Below are 21,551 nucleotides of genomic sequence, written 5' to 3' on the forward strand. Positions count from 1 at the left end.
TCTCATTCATGGTCTTGAATAAAGCAGCCTTAAACGAAATAGTGGATGTGGTCCATGTAATACTGCAACCGGCCAGCTGATATTTCCATCAACTGCAAGTATATATAGCAACACACCGGATGTTTAGTAAGAAGAATATAAGGTCAATGTGAATGCTGAGGGCCGAAGTAGAATTTTTTCACTTATTTGGATGGACAGAATTAATCTGAACTAAGGAATACAAGCTGAAAATACTAATCTACGGTCAATGTGGTTTTAATTAAAACGAGCGGGTCTCAATTGTTTTATAATAGCCAGAATTAAGTTTCATCGCTTATAGCAAACGTTTCACAAAAATAGGTTTTATGACTTCTGTTTTTTCATTTTGTTGGTATTTTTCTAAATTAAACCCCCGTGGTGAAAATGCAATTGGTTTTATTACATTTTGCGGAACCAATTAAAAGTGTAATCAAAGCAGAGTTCCGTCAAATAGAGCATATGTGTAATGACCTGTTGGTTTTGAACATATAAGACTTAGATATATGTTCATATATAGTATGGACGCATGGGTCACAATGGTCCGTTGCAAAACATATTAAACTGGAATTGAATATGGTGTCATCGTCCATCAAGATTAAATAGGGGTAAGCAGAATGATCATCAAATAACAGCTGTTTAAAGGGTTTCTCTCATGACGTTGCTGCTTTGACATGTGTCTAATTAGCATCCTCCACAAGGCACCGACCATTCTAATCCAAATATGATGATAAACAATAAACAAGTTATAATAAAAAGTAGGGCTCTTATTAAACATTTTCATATATATGTGTATATATATGTGTGTGTATATATATATATAAGGAGGTGGCAGAAGATTTCTTGATCCACAATCAACACTGATGCTCCTCCTTCTTTTCAACATTGATTCCTTTCTTCCGTTTCTTAGTTTCTAACACTCTTTGATTCTCTTGTTTTTCTTCCCTTTTATACCACACAGGTGAGCTCTTTGTGACGGTCTCCACTTAGACACAAACAAGTAAAAAAACAGCTGGAAGATCATCTCAGATATCGTGAAGAATGGCGGATTGGGGGCCGGTGGTGATAGCGGTGGTGCTGTTCGTGCTGCTGAGTCCTGGGCTGCTGTTCCAACTGCCGGGGAAGGGCAGGGTGGTGGAGTTTGGGAACATGCAGACCAGCGGGATATCGATCCTCGTCCACACCATCATCTTCTTCGGCCTCCTCACCATCTTCCTCATCGCTATTGGTGTTCATATCTACACTGGATGACCATTACCTTAATTTCCTTTTTAGAGATTTGCTTATTATATCTTTTAATTTCAATATGCATGTTTGGCAATTTATTTGAAACTTTGTTCAGATTGTTTGTTTTGAATTTGAGCAGTACTGTTTGATGTTCTAAGTTTTTCCTTATGATCGTTAAGAAATTGGTGAGGATGTGTTTCTTAATGTGGGGAAAGCATGTACCTCTCTAAACTTTTTATTTTTTGTGTGAACGTCATTAGTTCTTTACATTTAAATAGTCATTTCTCTTTACTTATGAATTATAACATGACACATTATACCACGACGCGTTGACACATATACAAAATAACTCATTAAAATCACAAAAGAAAAGGTTTTGCACATTTCCTAAACTGTAATTTTCAAAACTACAGACTCAAAAGAGATATTATTTTCGATAGTTACATGACGAATGAATAAATAGTCACTTATTTTGAAATTTGATAATAAAGATCAGAATTAATAACATATACCTCTCTAAACTTTTTATTTTTTGTGTGAACGTCATTAGTTCTTTACATTTAAATAGTCATTTCTCTTTACTTATTAATTATAACATGACACATTATACCACGACGCGTTGACACATATACAAAATAACTCATTAAAATAAAAAAAGAAAAAGTTTTGCACATTTCTTAAACTGTAATTTTCAAAACTACAGACTCAAAAGAGATATTATTTTCAATAGTTACATGACGAATGAATAAATAGTCACTTATTTTGAAATTTGATAATAAGGATCAGAATTAATACGTATATACTTCTAACGTTTTTAATTGATATCAAATTTAAAATTGATTGACTATAAACTTTTAATCACCATGTAATCAAGAGAATGGAACTTTATTCTAGCGTGTAAAGCACTATTTGCCTCTTTCCGTGCTTGTTTTCAAGCTGAATTGAGTCAATTGACCCATGCCAATGAGATCTAGACAAAACCACCCCATTGTCGGTTTTAGAACACTTGGCAGTTTGATGTCATTTTCCTTTGGGCTTTTGACATTTTCACAAGCTTCCTTCGTGGTAACTTGTACACTTGTGTCGCTTCCATTTGAATGCACTCCTACTGACTTGTTCGCACAGTCGGACATCGCTGCACGCTTTTCTTTTCTCCTTAATAGTTTATTTAAAATTTACGGTTATGGTTATAGGTAACTGTTTAAATAAATAAATAATAATGGGTATTACCAGTGGTTATAAATGGATATTCATTTAATCGTTTATTTTAATAAATGTAAGCTTAAAAAAAAAACATTAGTTTCTATCTAAGTTTAGTATCTTGAGACATAACTGGTTATAGATGAGCCATATATATATGTCTCACTTGAGTGAAAAATATAGTTGATATGAACGAGCCTATGTTTAATATATGTGATTGAACATGCTAAAACATTAGAGTGTTTGAAAGTTTTGTATTGGAGTATTTTGGAGCTTTGAATCATTTAGTATTGAAGATAATGATTATCTTAAACCTTTAGAAGCATGTTTTGGAATATTTTGGAGTTTTAAATCATCTAGCATTGAAGATAATGATTACCTTAAACCTTTAGAAGCATGTTAATGTTGGCTGACGCGTACCTATATATATTAATTTAATTGGCCTTAAGTTTTCAATAAATATTTGACCCAAAAATTAGAAACCGATTAAATGGCCTGGATCGATGAACATATCTTTCTAAATAAAAATCTAAATATTTATCAAGTTAGCTTATTAGCATACTGATACGTAGTTTTATATATATTAATTAACCTACAACCATGCATGATTCTTGTAATAGATTGACTATCAAATAATTGGGAGACATCACATATATTCATAAATAATATTGTCATTAATATGAAAATGCGTTAAATGCACGCTTAACGGTGTTTAATTGTTAGAAAAAGAAAATTATGACAAATTTCTTTTTTAATTTTCAAGTTGTTAAACAACAAAATGGTAGACAGGTAAAAAGAGTGTAAACGGATTAAAAACGGATAAATGGGTACGCGGTTATGGTTAAATGGGTAAACGGTTATGTGGATAAGAGCTTAAATGATTATGAGTAAATAACCGCGATTACTCGTCCTCTATAATTGTTGCCCATCCCTAACTGTAGCGTCCCGTATGGTTGATACAGTGCCAAGTAAAAATAAATTCGTACTACATTGCGTCATTGACACAAAACCGCCATTGCAACAATACACACGCCATTAAAATTTCTCTCATCTACATTACTGAAAAGGCTAAAACGACAGCTGACCAAATAAATTCGTTATGGGAACGATTCGCTCCCCATCCCGTGCTCCAACTGGTTGGATTGCGTTGCGTACATTTAAGGCGATGCCCTTAAATATGCCCCCAAACACAATTGCCATCCCTCCCCTGCCCCCACAAAGTCACTACCAAGAACCTACCTTGTCGTTGACAAACCAGTCCCAGTGATCGACCAAAAATGCAACGACAAACCAGTCCCAACATGCAAATATGCACCCAAAGAGACAATGTGAAAGATCATCTGTTACTCCATTTCTTACTAAGAAAAACCAGAAAACGAATAGACGTGAGCCGAGCTATAAACTTTTACAGATTTGAGAACAAGAGATATTGAGAAGTATATGTACTGAACAACACAGAGATCAGAACAACGAAGAGGCCAAGCGACATCCGCCGCCATCTCCTCACAACTAGGAATATCATTGGATGCAACTACATAGAATTATCATCATCATCATCCTTCAACAATTCACTATTTTAGAAGCCATTTCCACATATGCAGTAGAGTATTAATAAAACATTTATCCACTGTTCATGCATCAATTACTTCAAGAAGCTATCGATTTAATTTATGGCCTCAGCTGCCTATACAACATTCCTTTCCCTATATGCAGCACCACTCTCACAAGAACATCATCTGTGCTGCTGCTCCGTCCTTCCGTAAGACATTTCAACTCCCTTGAACCACCTCCTCCCTTTCCTTCACAATAGCTTCCATGCTGCACCAATAGAAAATTTAGACAGAATTACTAACAATCTTCCAGAGAAATACCAACCAAGGCAGCAGATAATATTTCCAGTGCATATAGAATGGACGGGGAAAGAGCAGGGACGATGACCCAAAAAACAAACAAATGTCAAACATGTAATCACAGGCCTTACCTTCCCAGAAAACCTCCTTAATTATCAAATATAAAATAAACGCCAACTAAATATGCTTCATTTATCATTTTCTATATCTACATTCAATGTCAACAAGCCAAAACTCTTCGTGAACAGTTCTATCTTAATCATGCTAAGCTAGAATGGTTATTCCTCAGCTGATTTTGATGAAACTAGACAGGATTGCGCAGGTCATAATTCATTGTTGCCAGCCACTCAGATCTCACATCATAAACCATATATATTGGCATATCCAAGTAGCATTATTCAACAGAAATGCTGATGTTCCTTAGCAGCTTCACAAAGTAAACAAAATATTCCGGTCTGTTTCTGATCCAGGAACGACAAGATTGTAGGACTACCAAATTAACAGATTGGAAATTTAGAAAACCTAAAGTATTCCTCGGATACCAATAGATAAAGCAACTCAATTTTCTTCACGGCCTTTTCATTTATTCAAAGATCATTTTTTGAATCAAAGAGGACAAACGAAATTTAGTAATTTTTCATCAATAATCCTTTTACACAGAAGAGACATTTTATACGGTGGATGAAGGTTGGAAATTTGACACAACCGCGACAGCAATCAAAGCGGAATTTGATATACAGATGAGGGGCCGAGGGTAAAGCCAAATACATTAGCATATGCAGAACACGGCTCCGTGCTCTAACAGACCAAATGGTTTGAGACTAAATTTCTACCGGGTTCTATAATCCTTCCCAAATCACGCGATAATCGAATTCCGATCAAAGTCAGCACATTTTAACACCAAAATTAAATCAACATGTTTCCAAATATTACCCCCTTCTAGTTCTAATTAAAGAATATATATTCTTCCAAATCAATATATTTAGCAGATGGAAACTAATGATAGTATACAAAACGAAAACCAGACAAATTTGATACCAATATTTCAGACAACAACAATAACAACAACGAGAGACATAACCCATGTAAAGGAAAACAGAAGCAGATTATTATTAATCCAACAAAAGACAAAAAAAAAACATTGAACTCTCAGAGCTAAAGTAAAAAAGGCATAAAATTTACCAGGAATGTCCTTCCGCGGCGTCGACGGGGCGGAGGCGTAGCAAAGAATCGACTTCCCCAAGACGGAGAGGCTCGACAGGATCCCCGCCACGTACAACACCATCACCAATCCCAGCACCCACGGCATCAATATGAACCCAATGAAGAAAGTCACCGTTCCGCACAGCATCAGAGCCATCGAAATCCCCAGCATCAACGACGCGAATCCCGCCGGCGAGATCTGCGCCGTCGACGCCGCCGGCGGCCGCCTCAACGACGACGCAGACGTAGTCGGGGGCATCATCACCGTGGAGTTATCGGAGAATTGAATCGGCGTGGGAGGAGATCGGAGGAGGTTGAGAACCAGAGCCGACAGCTCGTACAAAACCCTGGATTGCTGGTCTTGTTGCTGCTGCCTCTGCATCATCTTTCTATCTTATTTTCTCGGGAAAATTAGGAAAATTGAGGTCTGAGGTCAACAATTCTTAAGAACCTAAATTCCTGAGAAATCCAAATCGAAATTTCGGCGAAATTTTGCTATAATCGAGGCAATCGGATAGAGAAGTGGGATTGGATTGGAGAGCGTTCTCTGTCTTCTGGACCCTTTTGTAATAATTTAAAATCCAAGTGGTGAGTTTTGAGAGGCGGAAGTTTGTTTCTTTCTTTCTTCTATCAAAATCTCTGAGATAGGGAGCCGGATTTTCTTTTCTCGCCCGTTCCCTTTTATTTCCTCGGAAAATCGGCTGTTTGGATTGGAAGAAAATAACAGAGGGGGAAAGACCAAGTCAGCTTAATGCGGAGGCCGTTTGCGCTTTTTATCCGGAAAAAGCAAAAAATAAAAATACAATGGAGGTCGTTTGGGATAGGGCGACACGTAAGATGTGGGCACGTGGCGAATGCGATATGGATTGGATTGGAGTGGAGTAGCAGCCAGTGATGAGCACGTGGGACCCAGGTAACGTGGGACCTCATCCTCTCCCCCCAAACAACCGCCTTCGTATTTTACAGCTTGCTCTTCTTTCGCTTGTGCAATTTTGCTAGTTTATATTTTGTTCTTTACTTGTAATTTTTATTTTTATTTTAAAATAATTTTTCATCTTTTTATCAGTCGACAGTTTTGTTCTATTCCGTTGGTTTGGAATTTCGTTAAAATTAAATTATTTTACTTTAAACTTAATTAGCAATGTGTAATTTTGAAATTAGGAGTGATTCATTTTATTTGCCTCGGACTTTATATATATTGTCAATTTTAAAGTATTTTTATAGGTGGGTAGTTTTGTTCTATTTGTTTGAAATTTTATTTAAATTAAATTAATTTATTCTAAAATCTTAATTAGAAGTGGGTAATTTTGAAATTATAAATGATTCATTCACTCTTTTGTACTTCTGGTTTTGTACATATAGATATTCAGCGCACTCATAATTCTAATTATTTCTTCAGTAAAAAATATTGTTACAGGTAATATTAAAATTGGATTAGTTGTGGAATTTGGTTTGATGCGTAAATAAAAATGAGGTGGATGATGCATAATTAGGAGACGGTTTGCATACTAAAAATAATTAGGGAGTTTTAACGAAATGCCTGCGGTACTATCCACTTTAATGAAAAACCAAATTTTTACACTAAAAAGTCAAACCTGGTACTATTCACTTTACCCTTTATTTTGTTCTTATCGTTAAAACTCAAAATTTTCAAGTCATTTTCATTAGTTTTCCTTAATAATTATAGACAAAATATGGTACAAGCCTTTTCTTTTGTTGTTGTTAAGAAAATCAAAACTAATGTCACTTAGTACTACGGTCTAGTGGTATTCTTCTTCACTTATAAATGAGAAGTCTTAAGTTCGATTCTCGCCAAAGACGAATTTGAACCACATTATTAACCAATAGTTAAGGTGTTTTGTGAGTTTTGTTATTTTTTTTTTTTGGGAAGACAGGTGTTTTGTGATTTTGTTGGACCATCCTGTGATGACTTGTCACTTTACTATTATTTCTGGATTTGACTTTTATTGGAAGTTCTTAGAGCTAGAAAAGGGCACATATTGGGCCCACTAATTATTGAGATAATGCTCTTTCTACCATGGCAAATTGGAAGACATTATTATTGTTTGAAACTTCCCTTTTAATGTGATTCATGTGATATTTTATTATTGCACATTTATTTACGTTAGATTCTTTTTTAATAAAATGATTAGTTAGTGGTTTCGTTATAACAATTCACTCTTTTGAGAGTTAGGAAAATTCACAGAAGTAAAATGTTTAAATAAAAATTGAGATATTGTATGCGTTTATTTTGGCCGTAAAAGAAAAAATTATGAATTTGCCACTAGTATATTTATTTATAATACTTTAACCTAGAGCTAATGAAGCTATTGTTTATGAGACTTGTTTATTGATTTTTTAGTATAAATTATATTTTTATATTGAATATATGCAGAAGAGTTTAAACTGAAAATACAATAAGTTATATTTTTGTCTGTTGGCTTATGATTTTAAAAATTTTGTAACCGAATGGAGCCAAATTTGGCTAAGTGCGTGGTGGTTGAAGCCAGATCACTGAAGTTGATCCACAAAATTACTGAACTCCTAAAATGTGGATGGCACATTTGAGGTCTCAATCCATATACGTGGCATTCTATATGTATATGAATACATAATATATATTAACTTATCGTAATAGTACATGCACGATGCATGAATCTGTAAAATTATTGGGGTTGTCACGTTTGAATAGACTTAAAAAATAACAAGAAACTTGTTTTTATGCATTCACGTGAAAAATGTGACTTATATTTATATACAGTATAGATTTTTCAATGTGTGAAAAACAATCCGGTACATCAAAAACTATAATATAAGTGGTTAGATATTGAAACAATTTTTTCTTAACAACTTGTAATATAATACTTGCTATAACGTGTTGTGTTTTTAGCACACTTAATTTCTCCAAGTCTAGAATGTAGTTTAATTAATTACTTGATTGTTGTCCTAATCAGAGGGGAAAAGAGAGCCATTTCGAGTTGCAACTAGCTCTTAATCTAATTGCCTATGAGATTAGAGCCCCTACCAACCCGCAAGGGCCTTTTTCTTTGTACAATGCTTGCTTAAATGGTTAAAACTCTAAATCAACAATTCATTAAAACTCATTAAACTAATAGATGAGTTAAATACTTAAATCAATTGATAATATAGAGAGTAGATTCAAATAAGAATACTCACGAGCACATATATAGTTGACGGAGAAAATTGTTATGTAATTTCTGAGTGAGTTTGATTATATTTCCCAAATCATAAGCCAAACACAAAAAAAAAAAAAAAAACCTCACTACATTTCTGAGTTCAAACTCTTCTCTCTCTTTTCAATGTATACATTTAATGTAAAAATATAATTTAGAATTAAATGTATAAAAATACGAAATGTTTACAAAATGCTTGCTCAATGGCTTAGAGGATCGAATGAGAAAGATGTATCCAAGGTTGTTTTATGGTTACTAATGAATTAGATGGATTATGTAAATTTTGAGGACGAAATTTTATAAGGTGGGTAGATTGTGACAGCCCGTTCCGGAAAATAATTTTCGTTGACGTGAAATTACTAGTTTACCCTTGGACTTTAAGTTGTGTGGTGTATGACTTGTATTTAAGTTGGATTTAATTATGATTTCCTAAGTTTTTGGAACCACTTAGGAACTAAGAAAGACTAAATTTTGATTGGTTGGAGAGATTTGATCCACACAATACACCTCACTTTCTCTCTCTCACTCCCGTGCCCTCTTTCTTAGACTCACTTTCTCTCTCTCCTCCTCCTTCGTACGGACGAGCACCAAACTCACCCATTCACACACAGATCAAGATCATGCTTGGTTGCATTGTCTTCATCTCCTCACCACGAGCTCATCCATACCAGTTTCAGGTATGAAAACCTAGTGAACCAAGAATATCCGAATTGAACATTGTTCATGCTAACGTAAAAACATGTGTTTTTGGAAATTCTAAGCTCACACGGAGCTTAAGAAAGCCCTTACGAAGCTCAGAGTACTTAGTTTAAAGAAATTGGACGTCAGGATAGCTAGTTTTGAAGTTAACCGGTTTTCTCAAAATTCGCTTGCAAGAATTCGTGGATTACAGGTTCTAAAACAGGTATAACGTTGTTCTACTCATCTCTAGCTTTCCATTGTTGCAAATTTCATAGAAAATGGTGAAGAATCGAGTGAGAAAATAAGGTTTTTCGAAATCCCCAGATTCCGGCGACGGCGACGGTCGCCAGGGATTTAGGAAAAAGATGACAGAATATTCTAACGTCGTCAGTTAAGAGTAACGGTTTCCGTTGGGTTTAATGGAATATTCCTGACACTGTTTGTAGAATCGGTCAGGATTCCGTGCGCGTGGCGGCAAGTGCGGGGTCAGAAAATTATTTTAAAAATTCATGGGTGATCGTGACATTGTGTAGGTCACTGTGGTATATTCATATACCCAATTTGAGCTATGTATGAGAAGTTATTACATGGTTTGGTATATGTGCATTAAAGTGACGTTTATATAGTTGTTTCTCCTATAGACGAGACCTATCCGGAGGACGAATGTAGCCATGCTAGGCACAGGGGTTACGACCCAGCTACATATCAGTGAGTAGGCAGTTATTTTCAGTATATATATACACACTTAATGTCATTCATATGCATTTATATTTCGGGTATGATTTGATAAATGGTGTTATATATATATATATATATATATATATATGTGGTGCTGTGGAGGCTCAGGTAAGTTCAGGTAAGTTATATTTGATTATGTGAATTGTCGATGATGTGATATGTGATTGAATAACGTTGAGCTCATAAAACTGCACCTATGGTTATTATGATTTAGTCAGAGATATGATACATGCCTATTTATTTATGTCACCTCCCGCACTATATGCTTATATTGGATCCAACTTAAGTGCACAGTCTTGTCGTACATACCTTATTTATGGTTCTGACTCGTAGGTGACTAGCGGTTTATCGCCCGGCTATTATGAGAGAGTAAAATTGAGCATAACTATATTACACCCAATCTTGTCGTACATACCTTTTTAGTGGTTCCGACTTATGTGCAGTATATTGCCGTACAGGTCGTTGTATTATGAATTCAGCCGTACATACTACCACAGGGGTTCCGGCTAACATATCATATTTCTATGAATTTATTCTTACCTGAATTGCTTACTTTGTTATATCTTGGCATGACATACATATGTTTATGATTATGTTAAGCATGATTGAAATGATATAATTACATATATTTATTTATGTATATTCTTATATCTTAATTCTGGGAGAAACTATACTTGTTTTACGGCGAGGGGTTAGTATATTTAAAGGAAAATAAGGATTTCATGTAAATGTGTTTTACTGACCCACTCAACTTTGTTTTTCGCCCCTCCAAGTTTTAGGTAGCCGAGTTTGGTGGCCACGAGGAATCCAACGGTGTTCTGACAGAATCTGAAAGAGTAGGATTCACCTTCGGGTGGTATTTTAGTAATTGTCCTACTTGACTGCAACTAGATGTTCTTATTGCTCTGAAAGTGTATTTATACACTTAGACCCTCACTAGCATCCTTTCTTAACAGGAATTGCTAGTTGCTTGGTTTAAATTGTTCGTTTTTCCTTATTCTTTATTGCTTCCGCTTTGCACATAAGGCTACGTCACGCTCACGTGACGGCCAACACGTCTCAACTTCGGTCGGGGTGTGTCAGTTTGGTATCAGAGCTTAAGTTGCAGTCCTGTATATCTTGAGAATTTCCTAGTGTCTTCTGTCAGAACTATATCGTCTCGTAGAGAGCCACGTCGTTCTGATGAGCCTAGTTTCCCCAATATAGCCCAGATAGGGGAAGCTATTGCTAGGGTAATTCAATCTAGTATCCGTCCTTTCCAAATGACTCATCTCGAGACTGTTTTGTTTAAGTTGAATCATTTTATGAAAAAATGAAGGACTTGGGGAGCAGAGCAATGGCTCAATCATTAGAAAAGACGTTCCGCGTTTTGCTAAGTCAAGGGAATCTTTTTTTTGGAAAGGTGGATCAAGATAACTACTTGGTTCTGAGTACTGAATCTGCATCCTGGTAAGGACAGAAGGTTCATCAATTGATGCCAGAAGAAATTGCTGATTAAGAATTGTTTAAAGAGTTGTTAAGAAAAGATTTATTCTTCCGGTATATATGATTGGTAAGAAACAAGAGTTACAAATTTGAGACAAGGAAAAGTGACGACGAATGAGCATTATAGAAGGTTTATTGACTTGTCTCGCTACCATTCGGATGTTGCTGCTAATCCAGTTGAGATGTTACGTCATTTTAAGCTGAGTAATAAGAAGATGTGGTGTTCTTTGGCGACCACTACCCATTGTACTTTTTACCAAGAGTTTTACGAGATTTTGTTGAATACTAAGAGAATATGTTCAGCAATAGTGATGAAGAAGAGGAAAAGAATGAGAATCAGAGGAAAAATGATAAAAGTTAAGGTCAGTCATCTCAAAGACTTCGTAAAACTCAGAGCTTCAAAAGAAGTGGAGCTAACTCTAGTTCTTCTAGCGGAAGTTTTAGTGCTACTGGTCTGAGAAGAGGTGGTAGATTCACTGGAGGTCCCAGATCCCCGAAGCAGGGATATATTGGTAAAGGAAATGTACTTTGTGCCGTAGGTACAATAATAGACACTTTGGAGAGTGTAGACGAATAAGCAATGGATGTTTTACATGTGGACAATGGGACATAGAGCTGCAAATTGTCCCTAAAATTAGTAGATGCCTAACAGTCTTCTTTGCCACCACTAGTGCCGATCTAGCAGGTTCCTGGATCTAGTAGCTATGGTCAGCTAAGCTGTGGTGTGCAGGGGCAAAGTAATCAAGCTAATAGAGGTTGTAAGGGACGACAACAAGCCAGGGACGTGTTGGTTACATATCACTGTAAGATGCTCAGAATCATTTGGATGTGATCAGGGGTACGTTAAATATTTTGGTCACTTTGCTAGAATTCATTGGTTGTGATGCATAAATTTTATGTTATTGACGATGTTGCCAGAGAAAGTAGTGAAGGAGCACGATCGAAGCGTGCATATGTATTTCCCAATGAAGGAAAAGATGGTAATATTGCACCCTTGGGAATTGTTACTTACTTATCAAGACAACATTGAGTTATCAGTATTGTGGGCTGCAGACCGTAATATTAATAACTTATTCGTTGGATTTGTTAAGCAAGTAAGCAGGCAGGTCATTCTATGTTAGTATGGTGTTTTCAAGGTGTCCAGTGATGGTAGAAGATGTAGTATGTCAGTGAATCTCATCCCTTTAGATATAGTGGATTTCGATGCTATCCTAGGCACATATCGGTTGCTGTATGATTGTGCCAATATAGAGTGCTACGGGAAATCAGTTACTTCGCCTTGGATCATCGGAGGTTACTTTTGTGGATGAGCAAAGTGGAATGAGACATGTCATTATTTCTACCGCGAGAGCAAAAAGATTGTTATCGAAAAGCTGCTAAGGATACCTAACTCTTATGGTGCTAAATGATGCTACTCTGGGTAGTGTGGAAGATGTAAAGGTGGTTAGACATTTTCCTGTTGTAATTCCGGATGAGTTACCTAGATTGCCGTCAAATAAAGATGTGGAATTCATTATTGATTTATTTCCAAGTACAGATCTTATATTAAAGAATGGCTCCTGCTGAGTTAAGGGAATTGAAAAATTCAGTTGCAGGAATTGGTTGGTAATGGTTCCATTTAACCTAGTATGTTATCTTGAGGAGCCCCAGTTTTATTGTGAGAAAGAAAGATGGGACATTAAGGCTATGCATTGATTATAGGCTATTGAATCAGGTAACGATTGAGAACCGTTATCCAATGTCGCGCATTGATGATTGTTTAATCAGCTTAGAAGTGTCTGTGTGTTTTCAAAGATTGGTTTGAGGATTGGTTATCATCAGTTGAAGATTAGCGGTGAGGACGTCCCTAAGACTGATTTCAGGAATCGTTGTGGTCTTTATGAGTTTTTGGTGATGTCATTCGGATGACGAATGTGCCTGCTGTTTTCATGGGTTTGATGAATCAAGTATTCCAGCAATATCTAAACAGGTTGTTATTGTTTTCATGGATGATATTCTAGTATACTCTAAGTCGAAAGCGGACCATGTTCGACATTTTATCTTGGTATTAAAGAAATTAAGAGAACATTGGTTGTATGTCAAGTTTAGTAAATGCCAATGTTGGATGAATGAAGATATGTAATATCTGCTCAAGGTATCCAAGTGGATCCTTAAAAGGTAGCAACGGTGGAGGATTTGGAACAACCGCGAACCGTGACTGAGGTACGGAGCTTTTTGGCTTAGCAGGCTATTATAGACGATTGTTAAGGAACTTTTCAGTCATTGTCTTGCCAGTAACGAGATTAACGAGGAAGAGATTAAGGTTGAGTGAGACGAAAGTTGTGAGCAAAGTTATCAGCAGCTGAAGTATTATCTCACTTATACACTTGTTTTAGCACTCCCAGATGATGTTGATAATTTTGTGGTCTGCAGTTATGCCTCCTTGAATGGTCTTGGATGTGTGATGATGCAACATGGTAGAGTGATTGCTTATGCTTCACGGTAATTGAAACCTTTTGAGATGAATTACCCTACTAATGATTTGGAATTAACAGCCATTATATTGCCTTGAAGATTTGGAGACATTACCTTTAAGGTGGATGGGTTACTTAGTGATTATGAGTGCACGACCAAGGTAATCGTGTGAATGTTGTTGCTGATGCACTTAGTACAAAGACCCCAGTGAGAATTAATGCTTGATATGCTTGCCATGTTTCTCTTATTGTGGATTTGAGATCTACTGGAGTGAAGCTTAAGGTGAAAGAACGAGAAGAAGCTCTATTGGCTAATTTATAGGTTAGGCCAATTTTAGTGGATCGTATACTCGATACCTTGAGGATTGATGAAGAAATTCAAGAGTTAATCGAGACAAGAAACGACGGGAAAAAAAAAAGATCTCAGAGTTGGAGAATCAGATGTCATGCTTATGCAAGGGAACGAGATGTATGTGCCTAATGATGTGGAATTAAGAAAGCAATTTTGGATAAAGCGCATATTTTAGCATATGTAATGCATCCTAGAGATACTAAAATGTATCATACCAATCGACCATTTTATCATTGGCCGGGTATGAAAAGAGAAATTGCTGAATATGTTAGTAAGTGTACCAATTGTCTACAAATTAAAGCAGAAAGGAAGAAACTTTTTGGATTGATGCAACCACTTATCGTTCCACAGTGGAGATGAGAGAATATTACGATAGATTTCGTGTACAAGCTACCTCGTACACAAAATGGTTACGATGGAAATTTGGGTGATAGTTGATTGACTTACTAAGTCAGCGCATTATTTTTCAGTAAAGGAACAGTAACCTTTCCAGAAATACAACAGTTATTTATCTGTTTTATGGAAAAGAGATTTGGGCATACGGATCTGTTGAACTTCTTGGGCATATTGGTCACGTCAGTTTCCCAAAAGTAACATCATAAGGCCCATGAAAGCTGTGTCATGAGTTTCGAAATTTTTGGATTTGTGGGCAGAAGGTATTTTGGGGAGCAAAGGTTCAACCACGAATGGTTTGAAAATTTAAGGCCCTGAGTTAGTGGAGGAGACTACTCAGAATATTCAAGTACTTTAGTATAACCTGAAAGTGGTCCAGGATCGACAGAAAAGCTTAGCAGACAAACATGCCACTGACCGGGCGTGTAATGTAGGTGATTGGATGTTTTTGAAATTATCACCTTGAAAAGGCGTGATTCGGTTCGAAATGGAAGACAAGTTAAGTCCTAGGTACATCGGACCTTATGTGATCACTGAGCGAGTCGGTGAAGTTACTTATAGGCTTGAGTTGCCTCCAGAGTTGTCGGAAGTGCATGATGTATTTTATGTTTCGATGCTTCGTTACTATGTAGCAGATTCATTGCATGTGATTCTGGTTCAGCCTTTGGATATTAATCTGGACTTGACTTATGGTGAGGAACCAGTGACTATATTGGAGTGGAAAGAGAAAAAGTCCTCATAAATGAGACAGTGTACTTGGTAAAAGTTTTGTTGAGAAATCATTCAGTGGAAGAAGCTATGTGAGAGTCAGATGATCGAATGAAAGAAATGTATCCAAGGTTGTTTTTTGGTTACTAATGAATTAGATGGATTATGTAAATTTCGAGGACGAAATTTTATAAGGTGGGTAGATTGTGACAGCCCATTCCGAAAAATAATTTCCGTTGACATGAAATGACTAGTTTACCCTTGGACGTTAAGTTGTGTGGTGTATGACTTGTATTTAAGTTGGATTTAATTATGATTTCCTAAGTTTTTTGAACCACTTAGGAACTAAGAAAGACTAAATTTTGATTGGTTGGAGAGATTTCGTCCACACACTACACCTCACTTTCTCTCTCTCTCATTCCCGTGCCCTCTCTCTCAGACTCACACTCTCTCTCTCTCTCCTCCTCCTTCGTACGGAAGAGCACCAAACTCACCCATTCACGCACAGATCGAGACTGTGCTTGGTTGCATTATCTTCATCTCCTCACCACGAGCTCATCCATACCAGTTTCAGGTATGAAAACCTTCGAAAACCTAGTGAACCAAGAATCTCCGAATTGAACATTGTTCATGCTAATGTAAAAACATGTGTTTTTGGAAATTCTAAGCTCACAGGGAGCTTAAGGAATTCCTTACAAAGCTCGGAGTACTTCGTTTAAAGAAATTGGACGTCATGATAGCTAGTTTCGAAGTTGGCCGGTTTTCTCGAAATTCTCCTGCAAGAATTCGTGGATTACAGGTTCTAAAACAGGTATAACGTTGTTCTACTCATCTCTAGCTTTCCATTGGTGCAAATTTCATAGAAAATGGTGAAGAATGGAGTGAGAAAATAAGGTTTTTCGAAATCCCCAGATTTCGGTGATAGCGACAGTCGTCGAGGATTTAGGAAGAAGACGATAGAATATTCCGTCAGTCCTGATGGAATATTCTGACGCCGTCAGTTAAGAGTAACGGTTTTCATTTAGGTTTAATAGAATATTCCTTACGCCATTTGTAGAATCCGTCAGGATTCCCTGCGCGTGCGGGGTCAGAAAATTATTTTAAAAATTCCTGGGTGATCGTGACATTGTGTAGGTCACTGTGGTATATTCATATACCCAATTTGAGCTATGTATGAGAAGTTATTACATGGTTTGGTATATGTGCATTAAAGCGACGTTTATATAGTTGTTTCTCCTATAGGCGAGACCTATCCGGAGGACGAGCGTAGCCAGGCTAGGCACGGGGGTTACGACCCAACTACATATCAGTGAGTGGGCAGTTATTTTCAGTATATATATATATATACACACACACACTTGATATTTTCCCAGAAAAATGTGTTTAAATGATGATATGTCATAAATGCCATGCATATGCATTTATATTTCAGGTATGATTTGATATGTGGTGTTATATATATATATATATATATATATATATATATATATATATATATATATATATATATATATATAAAAATGTGGTGCTGTGGAGACTCATGTAAGCTCAGGTAAGTTATGTTTGGTTATGTGAATTGTCGATGATGTGATATATGATTGAATAACGTTGAGTTCATAAAACTGCACATAGTGTGATTATGATTTAGTCAGAGATATGATACAGACATGTTTATTTATGTCACCTCTTGCATTATATGCTCATATTGGATCCAACTTAAGTGTACAGTCTTGTCGTACAAACCTTATTTATGGTTCCGACTCGTAGGTGACTAGCGATTTATCGCCCGGCTATTATGAGAAAGTAAAATTGAGCATAACTATATTACACCCAATCTTGTCGTACAGACCTTTTTAGTGGTTCCGACTTATGTGCAGTATATTGCCGTACAGGTCATTGTAGTGACTCCGGCTAGATTGACTTTGAGCTATGAATTCAGCCGCACAGACTACCACATGGGTTCTGGCTAACATATCATATTTCTATGAATTTATTCTTACCTGAATTGCTTACTTTGTTATATCTTGGCATGGCATACATATGTTTATGATTATGTTAAGCATGATTGAAATGATATAATTACATATATTTATTTATGTATATTCTTAGATCTTAATTCTGGGAGAAACTATACTTGTTTTACGGCGAGGGGTTAATATATTTAAAGGAAAATAAGGTTTTCATGTAAATGTGTTTTACTGACCCACTCAACTTTGTTTTTCGCCCCTCCAGGTTTTAGGTAGCCGAGTTTGGTGGCCACGAGGAATCCAACGGTGTTCTGACAGAAGCCGAAAGAGTAGGATTCACCTCCGGGTGTTGTATTTTAGTAATTGTCCTACTTGACTGCAACTAGATGTTCTTATTGCTCTGAAAGTGTATTTATACACTTAGACCCTCACTAGCATCTTTTCTTAACGGGAATTGCTAGTTGCTTGGTTTAAATTGTTCGTTTTTCCTTATTCTTTATCGCTTCCGCTTTGCGCACAAGGCTACGTCATGCTCACGTGATGACCAACACGTCTTGACTTCGGTTGGGGTGTGTCAACTAGTATATTTATTTATAATACTTTAACCTTGAGCTAATGAAGCTATTGTTTATGAGACTTGTTTTGAGCTAATGAAGCTATTGTTTATGAGACTTGTTTATTGATTTTTTAGTATAAATTATATTTTTATATTGAATATATGCAGAGAGAAAGAACAGTTTAAACTGATGACACAATGAGTTATATTTTTGTGTGTTGGCTTATGATTTTAAAAATCTTGTAACCAAATGGAGCCAAATTTGGCTAAGTGCGTGGTGGTTGAAGCTAGATCACTGAAGTTGATCCACAAAATTACTGAACTCCTAAAACGTGGATGGCACACATGAGGTCTCAATCCATATACGTGGCATTCTATATGTATATGAATACATAATATATATTAACTTATCGTAAGTACATGCACAATGCATGAATCTGTAAAATTATTGGGGTTGTCACGTTTGAATAGACTTAAAAAATAACAAGAAACTTGTATTTATGCATTCACGTGAAAAATGTGACTTATATTTATATACAGTATAGATTTTCCAGTGTGTGGAAAACAATCCGATACATAAAAAACTATAATATAAGTGATTAGATATTGAAACAATTTTTTTTTAACAACTTGTATTATAATACTTGCTATAACGTTTTGTGTTTTTAGCACACTTAATTTCTCCAAGTCTAGAATGTAGCTTAATTAATTACTTGATTGTTGTCCTAATCAGTGGGGAAAAGAGAGCCATTTCGAGTTGCAACTAGCTCTTAATCTAATTGCCTATGAGATTAGAGCCCCTACCAACCAGCAAGGGCCTTTTTCTTTGTACAATGCTTGCTTAAATGGTTAAAACTCTAAATCAACAATTCATTAAAACTCATTAAACTAATAGATGAATTAAATACTTAAATCAATTGATAATATAGAGAGTAGATTCAAATAATATATAGAGTGGATTCAAATAAGAATACTCACGAGCACAGATATAGTTGACGGAGAAAATTGTTGTGTAATTTCTGAGTGAGTTTGATTATATTTCCCAAATCATAAGCCAAACACAAAAAAAAAAACCTCACTACATTTCTGAGTTCAAACTCTTCTCTCTCTTTTTAATGTATACATTTAATATAAAAATATAATTTAGAATTAAATGTATAAAAATACGAAATGTTTACAAAATGCTTGGAAAGAAATTGAGATATGGTATGCAGATAACGTACATGCTTTATTTTGGTATTAGAAGAAAAATTTATAAATTCGCCACTAATATTTACTCATAATACTTTATCATGGAGCTAATGAAACTACTTGTAAGGTTTACTTATTTTTCGTATTTACTTTTTAGTATAAATCCTAATTTTTTATATTAAATGCGCACACGAAAGGGACAAATGATATTACCTATATAAAAAAAAGAGGGGGTGAATTTAGCCTTACGACGGACTAGTAATAATGTGGTTTAACTTTTTCTTTGATAAGAATCGAACTTGATACCTTTTATTTATAAGTGAAAATAAATATCACTAGACCGATATTTGAATTCGGGATGAGTTATTATTTTTGTGTGTTTGGCTTATGACTTGAGAAATCTAGTATACCAAATGGTGCCAAATTTGGGTTGCGTGTTGGTTGAAGGCAGATCATTGAAGTTGATCCACAAAATTATTAAACTCTTAAAAATTGGATGCCATTGTTGAGGTCTCAATCCCATACACGTGGCATTTCATATCCCCCAAAGATTCTATATGTAATTGAATATATAAAATACATAATAATAATATATATAACCGGCCGTGGTTGCGTAATGTTGGCTGTTCTCATTCAATACTAGAATGTGCACAATACAAGAATCTGTGAAATCATTCGGGTTGTCACGTTTGAATACATTTTAAACAAAACAAAAAAAAGAAAAAGAAGCTTGTTTGAATGGGTTCACATGATTAGGGTGCGATGGCAAAAGTTTCAGTTAGACAAATGTTAATAGAACGAGATCATTTATGTAATAATTCAATTATTAATTTTCATGCTATTTTGTATATAAATTTAATTTTCTTAGCATTTTTTCTTTCTCAAAAGTGAGCATCTCTATTAATTTTCTGCCATCGCATATTTTTAGTAAATAACTCCGCCTGTGTAAGTTTATCTTACATTGCCGGTCCCAAGCCCGGATAAAGGAGAAGGGGGAGGGCGTCAGGAAGTCAACAGCCGGCACTCCTAGGTTACGTCGAATCCTTATGAAAATGAATCCAGAAGGAGTACGAGTAGCATATATCCAAGCTATAAAGGATATGTATGATGGAGCAAAGACTGCCGTAAGAACTCATGAAGGACAAACCGAAAGTTTCCCCATAACTGTAGGATTACATCAAGGCTCATTCTTAAGTCCTTACATCTTTGCGTTGGTAATGGATGAGTTAACAGGACATATTCAAGATGATATTCCTTGGTCGCAGACGATATAGTGTTGGTAGATGAAACTCATGAAGGGGTAAATGCGAAGTTTAACCTTTGGAGATAAGTGTTGGAATCTAAAGGTCTTCGCCTAAGCCGATTAAAGACAGAATATATGGAGTGCAAGTTCAGTGCAAATGGAGGCCAAAATGAGTTAGGGGTGAGAATCGGAGATCAGGAGATACCAAAGAGCGACTGCTTTCGATACCTAGGATCTATCTTGCAAAAGAATAAAGAATTAGATGGAGATCTCAACCATAGAATACAAGCTGGATGGATGAAGTTAAAGAGTGCATCCGGCGTGTTGTGTGACCGTCGTATGCCACTGAAGCTCAAGGAAAATTTTTATAGGATGACAATAAGACCGGCAATGCTGTATGGCACAAAATATTGGGCGGTAAAGCATCAACACATACATAAAATGGGTGTAGCGGAGATGAGGATGCTTCGTTGGATGTGTGGGCACACGAGAAAGGATAAGATTATGAATAAGGATATCCGAGGTAAAGTAGGAGTAGCCGAAATTGAAGGAAAACTGAGAGAAAATCGGTTATTGTGGTTTGGACGTATGCAAAGAAGGCTTACTGACGTTCCGGTTAGAAGATGTGACAACGGGACAGAGGTTCAGGGCCGAATGGGTAGAGGAAGACCTAGGAAAACTTTGGAAGAGACTCTAAGAAAAGACTTAGAATACTTGGATCTAACAGAGGACATGACACAGGACCGAGTGCAATGGCGTTCTAGGATTCATATAGCCGACCCCACTTGGTAGGAAAAGGCTTTGTTGTTGTTGTTGTTTGCATATTTTTAGTAAAATATTTTCTAATATTGATACAGAAATTAACGTTAAATTGTAAGATGACAGAAAATTCATATAACGTCCCAAGTTATAAGATTCTTCTTAGCATTTATCTTGTAGTTTAACTAACTTTGATTGTTGCCCTAGTTAGAGGGGAAAGAGAGCCATTTCGAGTCGCAATCTAGTGCTTAATCTAATTGCCTAGAAGATTAGACCACCTACCAACTAGGTACACGCCCTTTTCTTTGGTCAAGACTCAAAACGAGAACTAGTACA

General features: G+C 36.0%; 2 protein-coding genes across 2 annotated transcripts; one reads left to right on the top strand and one right to left on the bottom strand.

The window, feature by feature from the left end:
- Window positions 1-855: 855 nt before the first annotated feature.
- LOC126606611 (uncharacterized) lies at window positions 856-1,509 on the top strand. Its single transcript, XM_050273997.1, has one exon. It carries the CDS (start codon window positions 1,057-1,059, stop codon window positions 1,264-1,266), a length of 210 nt encoding a protein of 69 aa, XP_050129954.1. The 5' UTR covers window positions 856-1,056; the 3' UTR covers window positions 1,267-1,509.
- A 2,394-nt stretch (window positions 1,510-3,903) lies between these two features.
- Window positions 3,904-6,263, bottom strand: LOC126608625 (uncharacterized). Its single transcript, XM_050276580.1, has 2 exons — window positions 5,475-6,263; window positions 3,904-4,260 (listed from the first exon to the last, which is right to left on the bottom strand). Exons 1-2 carry the CDS (start codon window positions 5,878-5,880, stop codon window positions 4,244-4,246), a joined length of 423 nt encoding a protein of 140 aa, XP_050132537.1. The 5' UTR covers window positions 5,881-6,263; the 3' UTR covers window positions 3,904-4,243.
- Between the last annotated feature and the right edge of the window lie 15,288 nt (window positions 6,264-21,551).

The sequence above is a fragment of the Malus sylvestris genome, chromosome 16 (genome assembly GCF_916048215.2).
Source record: "Malus sylvestris chromosome 16, drMalSylv7.2, whole genome shotgun sequence".
Lineage (NCBI taxonomy): Eukaryota > Viridiplantae > Streptophyta > Magnoliopsida > Rosales > Rosaceae > Malus > Malus sylvestris.